Source organism: Mustela nigripes, chromosome 9, assembly GCF_022355385.1.
Source record: "Mustela nigripes isolate SB6536 chromosome 9, MUSNIG.SB6536, whole genome shotgun sequence".
Lineage (NCBI taxonomy): Eukaryota > Metazoa > Chordata > Mammalia > Carnivora > Mustelidae > Mustela > Mustela nigripes.
The window spans coordinates 8,684,921-8,701,250 of NC_081565.1; the positions used below are offsets into that span (position 1 = coordinate 8,684,921).

The window sequence follows — 16,330 nt, forward strand, 5'->3', positions numbered from 1 at the left end:
TTCCTACTGTGCTCCTGGGCTGGCAAGTAGGTCCCTGCCACCCCCCTGAATGAATCCCTCTGGGTCTCACTAAAGGACTCAGTCGTTCTTCTTCGGGAAACAGGATGCACCGACTTCCCATCCTCCTTCGGAGGGAGGCAGAGACCAGAGACCTCCCCCACCGCCCTCAACCCCCCCACAGGGTAAGGCTTACAAATGAGCATTCCACACTATCTCTTTCTGTTCAACAAATGCCAATGAACTCGATACACTTTCTATAATATGTTTATGCAGGACTGGTGACATCTGTCATTTTTAGACTTGTCACTGTCCCCAACTCCAAGGGATCAGGACTCTCTTGGCCTAGACTACCAATACCCCACAGCTTTTAGGGGAAGTGCAAAACAAATCTCCCAAACACAAAACAAAACAAACCAAAAAACCCCCAAAAACCCAAAAGTCAAAAACAATCAAAGAGATCATGGCTGTCCTGTGAGGCCACAGTCGGGAACTGCAGCTTCAGGCAGGAGAGGTGGGGCTGAGCAGAGATCAGTACCAAATGCCAAAGCCGTGAGACTGCTGGGCACAGTGAGTTGTTCAAATCCTCGGGACTTTGTCCTAGCTTCCCTGAGCGGCAGTGAAGGCACTGACCTGTGCAGAGGGGCAGCCAGCAGACAGAACAGAGGTGACAAAAGCTAAAAATATCAGTAGTTTCAAAAACAGGTTTGGGTCAACTCCAGGGACAAAGGGGCATGAGAGTGCCCTGCGTGGGGGTATGGGTGCAGGGGCGGAGGAATGGAGCTATGAGGAGGGCGGGGCGGGAACTACCCTAACTGCTCAAGCCCCCGGCTGGAAAGGCAACCTGGCTTCCAGACTGTTCCTCCGCGTCTCCTCGGGCTGCACGATGAGCCCCAGGGACCTGCTCAGGCTCATTACAGGCCCAGCAGCCACCTTCTCGCCTCTGAGAAGGATTTCTAGTGTTTAGTGCGAGGACTGTGCCTGCCCCATTAGAAACTCTGTACTTTACAGCAAGCATATATTACTCTCATAATTAGGGGGAAAAATTAAAGCAATGACTTCTCCCCCAGTCCTGAATACATTAGGAATCATTTTCCTAACAAAGACTTATCAGTAAACAACAGGAAGGGCTGGCGGAAGAGAGGGCAAGCCAGAGGACCACGTGACCGTCGGCATCCAGACAACAATGACGGGCCACACAAGGGCCCTGGGATAGGACCACGGGCTGTGTCATATGTGATGGGGACAAAAGCTTGCTGTTCCCCTTTCACACTTCTGAATGAGGATGTCTGGAAATTTTTTTTTCTTTTTAAACCGTGAGGATCTATCACTGGTATAATAAAATTTGTAAAAATAAATTAAGAAAAACATTCTTCCTGCCATGTTTTGTTTTTGTTTTTGTTTTTCTTGCATTAGAAAGAGCCAATAACATTTAGGCCAAAAATAATATGTAACCCCTGAAAATGAAAAGCTGACTGCTCCGTGTTTGGGGCTAGGGAAGACAGGTGACCTTGGACAAGCCCCAAAACTCCCTGATCTCAGGAAAGGAGCTAATACTTCCAAGAGACTGTCTGAGGATGGGAGAAGTTTATTCACAGAGTGCCTAGGACAGGCCTCCCTCCCAGTCTGGATCTGTGCAAATCCTCATGAAAGCTACTTCCCTTTCTTTCTAAGCTGCTCGTGAAAACATTCCGTTGGAAAAGCCTTAATAGATAGGTTTAGAATGTCCTAATTTATGGGCCCAAGAGTTCAGAACGGCCTACTGAAAGAAACCTGCACACGTGGCAGATACCTACCTGTGGAAACAATGAAATGTCAAACGTCACAGAGACTCAGGGAGAAAGTCAGTCATTTTGGGAACAAGGTCGTGTCTGGGGAAGGAAGGGATGGTGGAGCGTCCTTCCAGCCCTGCTTCTGCATGCTGGCCAGCTTTAAATCCAGCCACGCCGGCAACGCTGACGTCCACACCATCCTGTGATTTGTGACTTACAGGAAAGCTATAGGCAAATGAGGGCCGGGGGAGAAATTTCCTGGTTCCCTTTTGAGAACACATTTTAATGGAATTCACTGTACACTGGAGTACGAGGTTAATAATACTGTTAATAAATGAAGCACAGTGCGAGCTGCTGATTCTACCCAGTTCGCTAAAACCACAGATTAATATGGCAAGGAAAATAAACCACAACAACAACAACAACAACAAAAAAAAAAAAAAAAAAAAAAGAAAGAAAGAAAGAAGAAGAAAAAGAGGAAATTTCAACCAGGCAAGTAAATGCCTTGTGCTTATGCAGCACATGGACGCCACCGCTAGACTTACATTTTCTTTGGAAAATGATCTCGTGAAACACAGGTATCTGGTAACCTTGGATTTAAATAAGCCGTCTTTCCAGAGGTCAGCATCCACACCATCTGCTGTCTGTGCCACCTGCACCGGAGAGACAGAAGAAGAGCGCGGGTAAGGCGGGCTGGGACTGAAGGTGGACACAGGAAGCGTCTCCGTACCTGTACCTGCGCCCATTAACATTGGGCCGAACTCTCCTGGCATCTCATTAGTTCATTTCACCAGACACCGGGAAGAGACTTTCCGAAAGGGGAAAAGGGAGAGTGTGAAAAATACAACTTCTAAAAATATTGTCCCCAGGGAAGCCATTGATTAAAGACACCCTGACAAAAACGGTTCTAATGAGAAAAGAGCAACTTTTGTTGCAATGGACCAAGGAGGGATTGGAGAAGTCAGCACATTACGTTGCTCGGTACCACTCACTCGGGGGACGGGAGAGGGGCAGGAAAAGGTCCAATGGGGTGTGAAATGCCACCTGGGAGGGGCGCTGCCTGCGGGGAGCTGCCTGCTCCAGGACCCTGGGGCCAGCCGGGGTGCTTGTTCCATGGGACCCTGGTGGGGACCCGGGGCAGGGTGCCAGGGAAACTCGCTCCTCGCTGTGTCTTCTCCCTACAGGCTCTGTGAGGGGCACTCAAGGTCAGAAACTGTCTCATGATAGAAAAATAAAAAAGATTCAGCTCCTTGTTTATAGTCTCACTAAGAAACCATTTTCCTGTGTGCGGCTAGAGAAGTGCTCCTCTCAGGAGCACCCAAGCATGAAGCCAGCCTTGATTTGAGTCTTAAAGGACCTGTGTACTGGGCTGGGGGCGGGGGGCCTTGCACGAAGGCCCCTGCTTTGGGGCTAAGAGTGGGCAAGGAGACCGGAGAGCGGGGGAGAAATGGCCGGACGAGGGCAGCACTGCCCCCATCGCCTTCCAGTCGGCTCTTTTCCCGGCCTGTCAGGCACGCTCTTCTTTCTCACCCAGCAGCCCAACGGGATGGCACTACCAGCCCAGGGTCTGTGGCTGGCACCCCCAGGGGGCACAGCCAGGAAGATGGAGGGAGCAGCACCCCGTTTCTGCTCTCTGCCATCTCCCCGGTTGTCCTGTTGAGGTTTAGAATTTGGGATGCAATCCCTGATCGGACAGACTGCTGAAAGCACCTCCATGCTCTGCACGAAAACTGCCTCCATGGAGCCCCAGCCCATATACACACGCCACAGCACGCCAGTGGCCTCGGGCTGTTACGTTTGCAAGGGGATGGGGGCGCGCTGGGCTGCAACGCTGCCTGGACATCCCCGGGTCTCCCATAGTCATGTTCTCTGAGGCTGCCTCAGAGAGGCCCAAAGGCCAGCTGGCAAAAGAAAAATGCTTTTTTTCCCCCCACTCCAAACGGAACAATTGTAAATTAGCAAATGCAGCACGAGAAAAAGAAAGGTCCTTATGCTACATTTGCAAATATGTTTGACCTGAAACCTGGAGGAGGAATGGTATGGGGATAATCTCGGGGACCAAGTATGTCACCCCCACGGAAAGACATGACACAGAATGGCATCAGGCCTCATCAGCACTTTCCCCCACGAATGTCCTCCATCAAGTTTCTCGGAAAACATGAGATTTCAGGCAGTGGCACTAACTCTCTGCCGCCAAGGATCCCCTTTGTCGATTTTCTCCTGTGGATTCCAAGTTTTGAAAAATTTTTTTGTTTCCCCAACTGTCCTTTTCCTGTACTTCCTCAATTCTAGGCCGCAGTCATTTGGGAATCACCCATGGAGTTCAAGAATAATGTTTCAGGAAAAAAGAATAAAATGTCAAAAGGTACAGATCTATTTCAAGATGCATTCTAATTTCAGAACCATTAAGATGTGAAAATAAAAGATGCTACAGGAATAAAGAAATAAGGGAACTTATATGGTTTCTATAATAATAAATATTTTATTTTTGATAAATTAAAAAAAAAAATGAGTCTGCAGAACACTGGAAGGCTGTGGAATCCCACGCTGGGACCTCAGAAGACAGAGCTGTCTTTAACCTCCCACCAGAAAAGGAATGGAGTTCAGAAGGGCTCTCTGGGATATCTGGGAATACCACTGGGGGAGTAGGTGTGCCCTAGGTCAAGACTATTGTTTCCAGGGCTTGAGAATGGTGGTTCCCTCCGCTTTCCCCACTGCCTGAATTTTCTTTTTTCTGGGTGAGAAGACACCTCACTGTGATAAAGAGGCCAGGGCAAGCGTGTAAAGAGAAAAAGCTCGCAGCGGGCCTGCTCCTTCCTCAGAGGCCCAGGCAGTGGCAGTCCTCCAGCCTGCACTGGCGGAGCACTGAAAATGGACCACCAAGGGCCTGGCTTTGCCCTGAGGCCACAACTCATTTGCAAGGAAGTAGAAATGTGTAACCCCCTCCAAGCTCACCTCCGAGGGGAGGTTTGGAGGGTGGTGAGAAAGAGAGTGAGCAAGTGCAACCTCGTGCCCGCACGTGTGTGCATGTGTGCGTGCGTGCGTGTGTGTGCATATGTGTAGAATGCAGAGCTGCCCAAAGCCTGGACCCACACAGGGGATGGACTGGAGCCAGGAGTGAGAAGGCCCAGGGTCCCAGATCAACGGAGCACTAGAGAAGTGGGCCTTGTGTAACAAAGCTGGGCATTCCCAGCCTTGCCTTCCCCAGAAGACCCAGAAACTTCTTTCCCACTCAGTCACAGAAAGGTGTTTACTAATCTTAATTCTTCCTGTCCCAAATTAGAAGAGCTAATGATCTCCAAGTTAAGCTATGTATGAGGTGCCTGCACTAGCCTCCATGCAGAAATTCACCTCTGACCATGAGACCCCAGAGGCCAGCCTCTGAATCTGGGATGGGAGAGGCCGTGGGGAGGTGGGCCGAGGGCTGCAGGAAGTGGTGCTCTAAGTGTAGCACAGCCCATAAAATTAAGAGGTAGACTTGAACTTGACACCTGGTGGCTGAAGCAAACCCCTCCTCCTGGGGGCACTTTGGTTAAGGATGATGTACGAACAAAGCTTCTACCTTAGTGGACTCCAGGGAGCACCCACAAAGCCCGGCTCACGTGTCTGAACTAGAAATAAAGACATCTAGTCAAACCAAACCTTCAAAATGATGTCATGCTACATCAAGATTCAAAAAGTCCTAAACTGTCACACTGGGGTTTAGCTGGTCCTCTGGGAGTCCTTCTCCAACTCTGGGATTATATCTGGTGTTCAAACACAAATTATATGCATGTGCAACAAATGTTTTCCTGCCCCCTGCTATCCTGCCCCTGGACTAGAAGCTTCACGGGGAAAACGGCGATCCTTATCTCTTCCCTTCAGTAAGCACAGTGCCTGATATGTATGGGCTCAATCAAAACTTGTTGAAGGAATGAAAGATTCAGCCATTAAATCAGGAGCAAACTGTGAAAAGCTATACACCTTGATAGCGCCCCAAGAAGGAAATCTAAAAAAATGTTTTCAAGATTTTATTTTTTTATTTATTTGAGAGAGAGGGGCGGGGAGGGAAGGAGCAGAAACTAAGGGACAAGCAGACGCCACACTGAGCACAGAGCCCCACACGGGGCTTGATCTGACGACCCTGAGATCAGGACCTGAGCCAAATTCAAGAGTCAGATGCTTAACTGACTGAGTCATCCAGGCACCCTGGTAATCAAACATTTTAAATGGAAGTTTTCAGAATCTAATCCCTTGAGCTGAGTGTATCCCCTTCAGAATCCCCACTCTGTGAGGCCACACACCTATTTCGACAAGAAGGTCCCTCAGTCTTCTGGTCATCTTGCTCGTACCCTGCCCTGTTCCCCAAATCACTGGAGCATGTCCAGTGCTGCCACGGTGCCTCCAGAGGATCTGTTACGGGGCTTCACATGCGCACATGTGCACACAAGCACACACCCCACAGCTTCAAGCACACTCTTAATTACACACTCACATGTGCACACACTCATGCTTCTCTCTTACACGCACGCACTCTTGCATGCCCGCCCTGTCTTCCCAGCATCTCCCTGGGGCCTCGAGCTGCTTCTGGGGAGGAGTAGGTGGGCAGTGACAGGCTGGACGCATGGGTTTGTCTCCCTTCTCTGCCAATATGCATCTCAAATGACAGCCGTGTGCGGAAGGTACGAGCCCCCAAAATAAAGAGCAAGAGAAGAGTGTGATCCAGAGAGATGCCAACAACTGCCTGGAGACATGGACGGTGAAAGGCTGGGCTTTAGCGAGTGGAGGGGGTGACATCTCAGGCCTGGGAGGGGCTAATGATCTGCCCCCCAATCCCTGGGCCCCAGAGCCACCAGATTCCATTGGAGTGAGGGTGGGGGTCGTGGGGGGTGGGTGTGTGTGAGTTTCCAGCTGAAACAGGAAGATCTGAACAAGGTCTAGAAACACAGCAGTTACACTCCCAGATCCCCACCCCCCCCACTTCAGGTGCGTTTTCTCTAGAAATGGAACCAGTAAGGCTCAGGGCTCCAGAACACCAGGAAGAAGTAGATTCCAGACTGAAAACAGGGGGGTAACCATGCACACTGAAAGGTGGGCCCTCCCCCTCCCCTCCCCCCACGTGCTACCACCGGGCTTATCCTCCCTCCTGCTGCCGGCACCTCAGCAGCCAGGGGTATCCCCTAAACACTGGATATGGAAGGATTTGTCTCTGGAGACACTAAAGACTGCCAGAGAGCAGAGCAGCACACCCAGGCTCCGGGGTCTCCTGCTACAAAAGCTGCTTCCCAGCTCCCTCACCCTGAGAGCCACCCACCAGCCCCCAGCCCCCAGCCCCACTCCCGGCTCTCCAACCACACCGACAAGTGTCTCCCTCTTAAATATAAATGGACAACAAAGGATCACCAGGTGCTGGGATAAGTCTCCAATATGAAAGACAGGGTCCACAGCAGAACGGGCATTTGAAGGTAGCACAGATAGCATGAGGAAACAATTCAAGTTAAGGGACAAACGACTAAGCCCATAATGCAGGGAACTGCAACCACCAAACAAGAATGGAACATTGTGAAAAAATTCAAAGGATCAATTTAAAAATAATATAAAGAGCCTAGAAGTAAAAATGTTGTAGATAAAATGAAAAAATTTTAAAAATACTGGGGGGGGGGGAAATTGAGGAACTCTTTTAGAAAGTAAAATACAAAGATGAGATAAGCTATATAGGAAAGAAAAAACTATCAGGACAACGCCCAACTAATGCAATCTCCAGAAAAAGAAATAAAAAAACAGAGGAGGTGAGTGTAGCTATTAAAGAGGCCTTGGAGGTCCTAGCACAGGGAATGAAAAAGTCTCAAAGCAAATCAAAAGAGAATCCCACCAAATTTCAGAGAAATAAAGCATTTTTAAAACTTCCAGAGAGAAGAGACAGGTCACATACAAAGGAATGCAAATCGGAAGGCATCAGACTTCTCTGACACTGAACGCTAAATAAGAGGAAAAACATCTGTAAAATTCTGGGGGAGGGGTACCTGGGGGGGGTCTCAGCTGATGGAGCCTCTGCCTTCTCTTCTGGTCCTGATCCTGGAGTCCAGGGATGGAGCCCCGAATTCAGCTTCCTGCTTAGGGTGGGGTCTGCTTCTGCCCCTCCCCCAGCTTGCTAGTGATCGGTCTCTCTATTTCTCCTGGGAATCAATAAAATCTTAAAAAAAAAATTCTGGGAATTCTGGAATTCTCTACCTCAACCAATTAATCGTGAAGGCAGAATAAAGACCCTTGCGGATGTGCAAGGAGTTAAATTAATCGCCCATCGGGCCTCTCTTGGGAGCCTACTGGAAAATGCATCAGCAAAACTGGGTATGAAATCAATGACGAGGAAACTACGAACCCCAGGAAAAAGATCCTGCACAGGACGGTGAAGAGAAGGCAGCAGGGTGCCAGGGCCTAGACACAACACGAGGAAAAGAAGAGAAGGCCATGGCTGGCCATCTGCGGGAGGAAGGGACAGGACAGTTTTTGGAATTGAACTTAAGCCCTGGGAAGAAATACAGATGGGTGTGTGACAGAGGTACTGGAGCATTTAGAAAACTAAAAACACAGATGTAAAGCTGTTTGAAAACATAACTTATTAATTAACTTAAAATTAAAAAAAAAATTTAACATGTAAATGTAAAAACCAATAGGCACTTAGTATGGAGGTTCCTCAAAAAGTGAGAAATAGAACTACCCTATGACTCAGTAATCCCACTACTGAGTATTTACCCACCAAATACAAAAACACTAATTTGAAATGGATATATTTTGATATAGATATTTGATATATATCAAAAATTTGACATATATATCAAATATCTATACCAAAATTTGATATATATATCAAATATCTATATAGAGATATATGTATATATCTATATATATTTATATCTATATCTATTTTTGATATATATATATCATTTATCATATATAAATATTATATCATAATCAAAATATCAAATAAATATCAAAATAAATATATTGATATAAATATGATAAATATTGATATAAATATATTGATATAAAATATCAAAATAAATATTATATCATATATATTTATTTGATATAGATATCAACTATCTATATCAAATATTTGATATAGATAGAGTTAGATATTTGACATCTATATCAAATATTTGATATAGATGTCAAATATCAGCTTTGCGCAGTGGCAGTATTGTAGCCAATGAGGTTTATCCGAGGCGTGATTATTGCTAATAGATGTCAAATATCTATATCAAATATATCAAATATCAAATATATATCAAATATCTATATCAAATATATATCAAATATCTATATCTATATATATCCATTTCTATATATATCCATTTCTATCCAAATATATCTATCTATATCTATATCTATATATATCCATTTCAAATCAGTGTATATATCAAATTTTGATATATATATCAAATATCTGTATCTATATATGTTATTCAGCCATAAAAAAGAATGAAATCTTGCCAATTGCAATGACACGGATGGCGCTAGAGAGTATTATGCTAAGCATAATATGTCAGAGAAAGACTAATACCATCTAATTTCACTCATATGTGGAATTTAAGAAACAAAACAAATGAGCAAAACAAATGTTTTGTTAAGAAACAAAACAAATGAAAAAAAAAGAGAGAGAGGCAAATCAAGAAACAGACTCTTAAGTATAGAGAACAAACTGATGGTTCCCAGAGGGCAGGTTGGGGGGGGGGGAATGGGTGAAAAAGGTGATGGGGATTAAGGAGGGCACCTGTGGTGGGCACCTGGTGAGGCATGAAGTGCTGAATCACATACATGTTATACACCTGAAACTGATGTAACACTGTATGTGAGCTTTACTGGAAATACAATACGACACAACACAATATAACACAGCACAACACAATACAATGTAACTGGGAAAAATTCTAAAAAGAAAATTTAAAAATTCGAATATAACATCAACAGACACATAGACAATTAAGCAAATGAAAGAAACAAGTCAATGACTGACTCCAAGAAAGTGGAAAGGTTGTATGAGAAAGAAAATGTCCTCCCTGTTGGCCTTATCGTAGGTAAACATGGACAACCCATTCACCAAAAATTGTGATGCTGCCTGATGGGGGAGAGTATAAGAAGACTGAATGTGTAAGATAGGTAAATCAAGACGTAAGTAGTATACTCAAATTATTCAGAAACAAGGAGATAAAGAGCCAGAAGTGAGGAAATCGAAGAGTTGAAAGTGACAACCTCTGGGGAGTGGAAAAGGAAGAGATGGTCTTATAAGCCTTTTGGTACTTTTTGATATATATATATTTTTAAGTAGATTCCATACCCAGTGTGGAGTCCAACATGGGGCCTGAACTCGCCACCCCGAGATTAAGACCTGAGCTGAGATCAAGAATCAGACGTTTAACCACCTGAGCCACCCGGGTGCCCCAGTACTCTTTGATTTTTTTTTAACTGTACATTTTTTTTCTTTTAACTTTGTTAAAAGAAAAGTGAATTTAAAAAAAATTGGAGAGCTTGGAAAATATATCATGGAAGACTATATGGGAATATATTATTCCTTTTAGGGAAACCCCCATGATCAGGGACGTTCCTACAGGTGCAACAGAACCACAATGCGGTGCGTTCCCCAGAGTGTGACAGTGTCCACAGCTGTGTGCACAGTGGATTCTGCCTTCTCTACTGCTAGAGTCCATGAAGAGTTACTTCCGGGACGGGTTGGGGAGGGTCCTGTGAGTGGTAACCCCCAGCCCTGCAGAACCAACCAGAGGACTTCTACCGCTCTATACTCCTCTGCATTCAGGCAAGGCCCTGTGTTTTCACCACATTCCTTTGCCTGCGAGACACAGAGGTCCTGGAGCTCACCCGCCTGAGACGGAGGGTGTGGAAATGGAGGAGGAACCAGGACAGGAGTCCACAGAAACCAAGAAAAGTCAGAGCAAGCAGACCTCAGCGAGACAGGGCTTCTGGTTCACTGGAGGGCCAACACGTGACTCGGCCTCCTGGGGGGCTGTGGGGAGAGCTGGAGCCCGATGCCACAGCACCCTCGCAGACAACCTCTTGTGCAGTCTGCCCCAGTGCAGCACGTACTGCAGGGACTAGTAGCTAACACCCGCTGTGTACACTCTAAGCGCCAGGAGCCTAAGTCAGCAGTGTAAGTAACATGTTGACACAACAATACTAGGAGCCACAACAAATCATCATCAGTTACTCTTGATTTTATAGGTGAGGAAACTGAGAAACAAAAGGGTTTTGGCTCAATCGATTGTGCTACGTCTATGCAAAAGAACAGTTACTCAGTTCTTTAAAAAGATGAAGTATATTTATAATTATGTCCATGATATATTAAGTGTGGGAGGGGGATCTTCCTACCAAGAAACATATGAGAGAACATAAACACGCAGTTCTCATAAAGCAGCGGGGACAGATGAACGGTCCAGTCAAGGAATGGACTGTGGCCGTGAACCAGCAGTTCACAGAAGCAAGACGAACGGCCAACGAACAAGAAAATATGTTGCACGTGGGTAATGATTAAATTAAAGTGCCAATAGCCAAGATGCCACTTTCTCTGTCAAACTAACAAAGACACACTTTAAAGGGGAAAGACACAATCGTCCAGACAGGCTCTGGGGGAGTCAGGTGCCCCGACCGCTGCTGGAGTGTTAAGGGGTATAACTTCAGATGAGATTCATTTGGTGCTGCATATCACGGGCCTTAAAAACAGACGTGCCTGGGATGTGTGCTGGCTCAGCCGGTTAAGCGCCCAGCTCTCGGTTCCAGCTCAGGTCAGGATCGCAGGGTCATGGGATGGAGCTCCGGTTGGGCTCTGCGCTCATCAGCGAGTTTGCTTTGGATTCTCTCTCTCCCCTCTATGTGTTCCCCACCCTGCGCTCACTCTCTCTCTCTCAAATAAATAAATAAATCTTTTTATTTCTTTTTTAAGATTTTATTTATTTATTTGACAGACAGAGGTCACAAGTAGGCAGAGAGGCAGGCAGAGAGAGAGAGAGGAGGAAGCAGGCTCACTGCAGAGCAGAGAGCCCAATGCGGGGCTCGATCCCAGGATCCCGGGATCATGACCTGAGCCAAAGGCAGAGGCTTTAACCCACTGAGCCACCCAGGCGCCCAAATAAATCTTTTTAAAAAACACAATCATGCCTGTGACCCAGGAATTCCACTCCTGGGCCGAGAGCCCACGCAGTGATGGGATGGGGACACGAGAGGATGGCCGCCATCTGTTCATTCACACTGAACTTCTGGGCGCCCGGCTCTGATCACGGCAGACAACAGACAGTCAAACAAGACAGACACAGTCACCAGCCCCACAGGGTCACAGTCTCGTCGATGGGGGAAGACACACAGTAAACACATGAACAAATATGTAAGATAATTTTAGAGAGGAATCAGTGGCTTGTATAAAATAAAATAACATAACAGGAACAGAGAGTGAAGGAAGAGGCTGCTTTGGATGGGGTGACCAGGGAGGCCCTCTCTGATGAAATGCCTCAGTGCTGACACCTGGGGGACAAGAAGAAACCATCTCATGAGATCTGGAGATACAGCCTTGCAGGGCGAGGGAGCAGCTAACGTGAAGATAGGTGGAAACCAGGCTGATGGGTTAAGGGGACAAAAAGCGGGGCTCCGTCACCAGAGTTACATGGGAGGTGTATTATCTATACGTCCCTTGGGGCATAGCGTTTAAAGGCAAAAGTGGGGAATGATGAATTTCTAATGATGAGAGAACATCCTTATAGTGGCAGACTCTGCAGCAGGAAACAATGTGGAAGACACGTATCTAGGAACATGGAAAGTTCAGGGGAAAGACTAAGTCACAAAATGGTTTAGATAGTACAATCTCATATTTCATTTCTTAAAAATAATCTACATTATAGTCGAATGATCTAGACAAATGTAAAGCCAAGCGTTAACCACTGTTTGGCTCTGAGCAGTTGAGATCATGGGTATTTTTTGGTGTTCCCTTTCTTAATTAAAGTATAATCAACACACAATGTTGTATTAAGCTTCAGGTGTATAACATAGTGATTCGACTTTTGTTGATACCGTGAGATGATCCCCGAGGTAAGTGTAGTTCATGTTTGTCATCACACAGACATTTTGTTTAAGGTTTAGACTCTCAAATATGCAACACAGTATTATTAACTCTAGTCCCCCCTCCCCGTGACTGCTGTGTGTGTGTGTGTGTGTGTGTGTGTTTAAGATTCTATTTATTTATTTGACAGACAGAGATCACAGGTAGGCAGAGAGGCAGGCAGAGAGAGAGGAGGAAGCAGGCTCCCCGCTGAGCAGAGAGCCCAACGCGGGGCTCGATCCCAGGATCCTGGGATCACGACCTGAGCCACCAGGCACCCCACAACTACTGTGTTTTATAACTGCAAGTTTGTTCCTTTTGACTCTCTGTAGCTTTTATACTAAGAAAAACAACCATCTACAAGACTTCATTTGATGGGGTGAGAAATAATGATCTATGGGATTTCAACTTGAGAAACACTTTGTGAGATTAGCTCCTCCTCGGAGCTGCCCGGAGAGGGGCTGCATGGTAAGTCCTTAAAATGGTCAGCCGTTATTCCTTGTCAGCACTGTGTACTCCCTGCCCGAGGAGACATTATTCTCAAAAGATGCCACAGCTGACCACCAGGCTAACTACCAGACTGGTCACCCCATGCACGCCCTGGTGTTCTAAGGGAGCCCACCCACAATGCAAAGATGTATCTGGCAGACATAAAGTGATCAAAAGGGCCAGGAAACTCTGCAGACATTCCAAAGGAAATATCTGGCTAGCGCTGTGAATAATGAAGTTCAAAGGGCTCTTGATGTGTGAGATCACCCACTGTGGAAACACAGACACTCAGCCCAGGTCAGACAGTGGCCAACCGTGAAGCCATTTCAACTCTTAATCAGAGCAGTTGGGGCACCGTGTGGAGACAGGGAGCTGGTCACCTCTCTTCTGAATCCCTAACAGGAGGTGTGCCCAAACGCTTTCTAAAACCCTAACATGAAAAGAGCCATCCAACTGATGACAAGGCCAGAAATCCTTTGGTTGTTGTTTGGTTCTGATTTCATTTGCATTATTTTATCATTCTGTATCCTGAACTGACAGCTCAAGTCATCATAGATTTTCAGCTGAAATGTCTAACGTTTCTTAGCAAAAGAAATGGGTACACGCCCCTGTCTCTGAGACTCTTCCATCTCCCTCGGTCGCTGCGATTCCCTGCCTCCCTGGATTTGCTCTTCGGGTTCCCTCTGGATCCTCTCTGTGTGGAACGCTCTCATCACTTCGAGCCTGGCTAGAGGAACCCTCCCTCTGCCAAGCCTTCCCGATGACGTCAGCCCAAAGCACACGCTCTTCTTCCAGGATCTTCCGTGTCCTTTGGCTTCTTGCATGAAACCTCTAGGATGGAGAAAACCAGAGACAAAGGGAAGAACTCAGATTTTTAAAGTCAGGTAGATGGGAGTTCAAGACCTGGCTTTGCCACTTACATACCATGGTTTCCCAGAAGTCATATTTTTCCTTTCTGAACCTCATCGAAAAATGAAAGTCATAATAATGCCTAACTCACGGGATTCTTTGTGATGGTTAAAAGCCAGAAAGCACACAGAAAGTACGCAGTCGTGATGCGATACCACTTCCTACCTGCTGCGATGACTATTCTCGAGAAGACAGACAACAGTGCGTGCAGACAAGGATGTGGAATCAGAAGCCCGTGTCCGCCGCTGGCCGGATGGTAATGGGGAGCAGCAGTTTCAGAAACAGTCTGGCAATTTCTCCAAATGTTTAACACAGAGTTATCAGTGGATCCAACAATTCCAATCTCAGGCGTAAGCAGCATTCTTCATAATTGCCCCAAAGAGGCAACAACCCAAATGTCCCCCACCTGATGAATAAACAGAAGGTGGTACATCCATACGATGGGATCTCTTCCAGCTGTGCCACGGGGCTGAGGCACACACACTTGCTATACCACAGGGACCCCTGACAGCATTGCACTAAGTGAAAGAAGACGGTCACCAAAAGGCACATCTGTATCACACCCGTTACGCGAAATGTCCAGAAAAGGCAAATCCGCAGTCTGAAAGCACACTGGTGGTGGCCAGGGGTTTAAGGATTCTTTTGGGGGTGATGAAAATATTCCAGAACTAGGTAGTGGGGAAGGCCGCACAGCTCTGTGAACACACTGAAAGCCACGGAATTGTTCACATGCAAAGGGTGAATTTCATGGTATGGGAGTGAGATATCCATAAAGCTATTCTCTTTTAAGCTCTTGGCATAAGACCCAGCACATGGTGTACACTCAAAAAAAAATATTAGCCCCTTATTATTATTATTATTATTTCTGCTCCTTAAAGTAGGATCCTAGTCATTCAGTAGGGTCTTTTCCAGAGTGCCCAGCCCCAGACCCTGCTGGTAGGACACCATCAGTTATTTCCCAACTGGCTGAATGAATAAGGAAAGGAGTATATGGTAAGAAACAGCACAAAGACTGAAGCTGGCCCACAAGGGGCTCCACAGACACCCTTCTTCATTCTTCCTGCTGCACAGCTGCTGTGACTCCAGCAGGCATGGAGAGGGCTAGTGCCTGAGGCTGGGCAAGGCGGAAGAAAGCAAAGGTCCCTGGTGATACCCCCAGAAATCAGGAGGCCTGCTTCTGCACCTGCTGATGGGGAAAGGCAGACACAAAGGGAAATTGGTTCCTGGAGACCCGTGAGGTCAGGAGCTGGAAAATGGGATGTAAGCGTGGGCAGGGCACTTGGCTACATCAAATCAGGAATGTTCTATCCTTTCCTGGTCATCATGAAGGATGGCTTGGGGACATGGCCCTGGATCTCTGCAGACCCCAGGGAGAAGAGCAGCAGGTTTTGTGGGGCTGGCTGGCACCCATAGAGAGGAGGGCTCCTCTCTGTCACAGACAGTCTGGGACAGAGCTGCGGATGGCACAGCAGTGGTCAAGCAGGAACTGTTCAATCAATACCACTCAGACATCTGTGCGTCACTGTGAAACAAAAAACTGAATTAGAGCTCTAGCTCCCATAAAAACAAATTCCGGGTAGATTAAAGGCTAAAAGTGAAAAGTAAAACTTGAAAACATTTCAGAAAAAAATGTAAATAATCTTTATGATGTTAATGGAGGAAATTATTAAAGAAATAGATACATGTGTAGAAAAAAGTCCATAAAAGAGAAGATGGACGAATTTTACTACTCTAAAATATAAAACTTCGGTTCTACAAAGGACACTAAAGACAGTAATAAGACAAGCCTCAGACTCTGAGCAATGCATTCACAGGCAGGGGGTTAATTTCCAAAATAAATAAAAAACTCCTACAAATCAACAAGAAAAAGAAATAATCCAAAGGAAAAAATGACATACAATATGTAAAAGCCATGGGAGAAAACTGCACTAAATTCAACCTTCTAGGAAATGCAAATTTAAAATGACGTTCTATCGTTAAGTCAAATCGCTGACCAAACTGCAAATATTCACCAAAAATTGGGGCACAAAGTGGCACAGCCACTTCGGAGAACACATTCACGGCATTTAGTAAGGGAAAATGA

General features: G+C 46.2%; 1 protein-coding gene and 1 pseudogene across 1 annotated transcript in view; one reads left to right on the forward strand and one right to left on the reverse strand.

Moving 5' to 3' along the window:
* The window catches only part of MVB12B (multivesicular body subunit 12B), a 176,413-nt gene that overhangs the window by 123,087 nt on the left and 36,996 nt on the right, over positions 1-16,330 (reverse strand). The window contains exon 3 of the mRNA XM_059410797.1: positions 2,315-2,422. Within this exon, the coding sequence (XP_059266780.1) occupies positions 2,315-2,422 (108 nt within the window). The remainder of the gene's footprint in view (positions 1-2,314; positions 2,423-16,330) is intronic.
* On the forward strand, positions 8,930-9,050 carry LOC132025297 (U4 spliceosomal RNA; annotated as a pseudogene).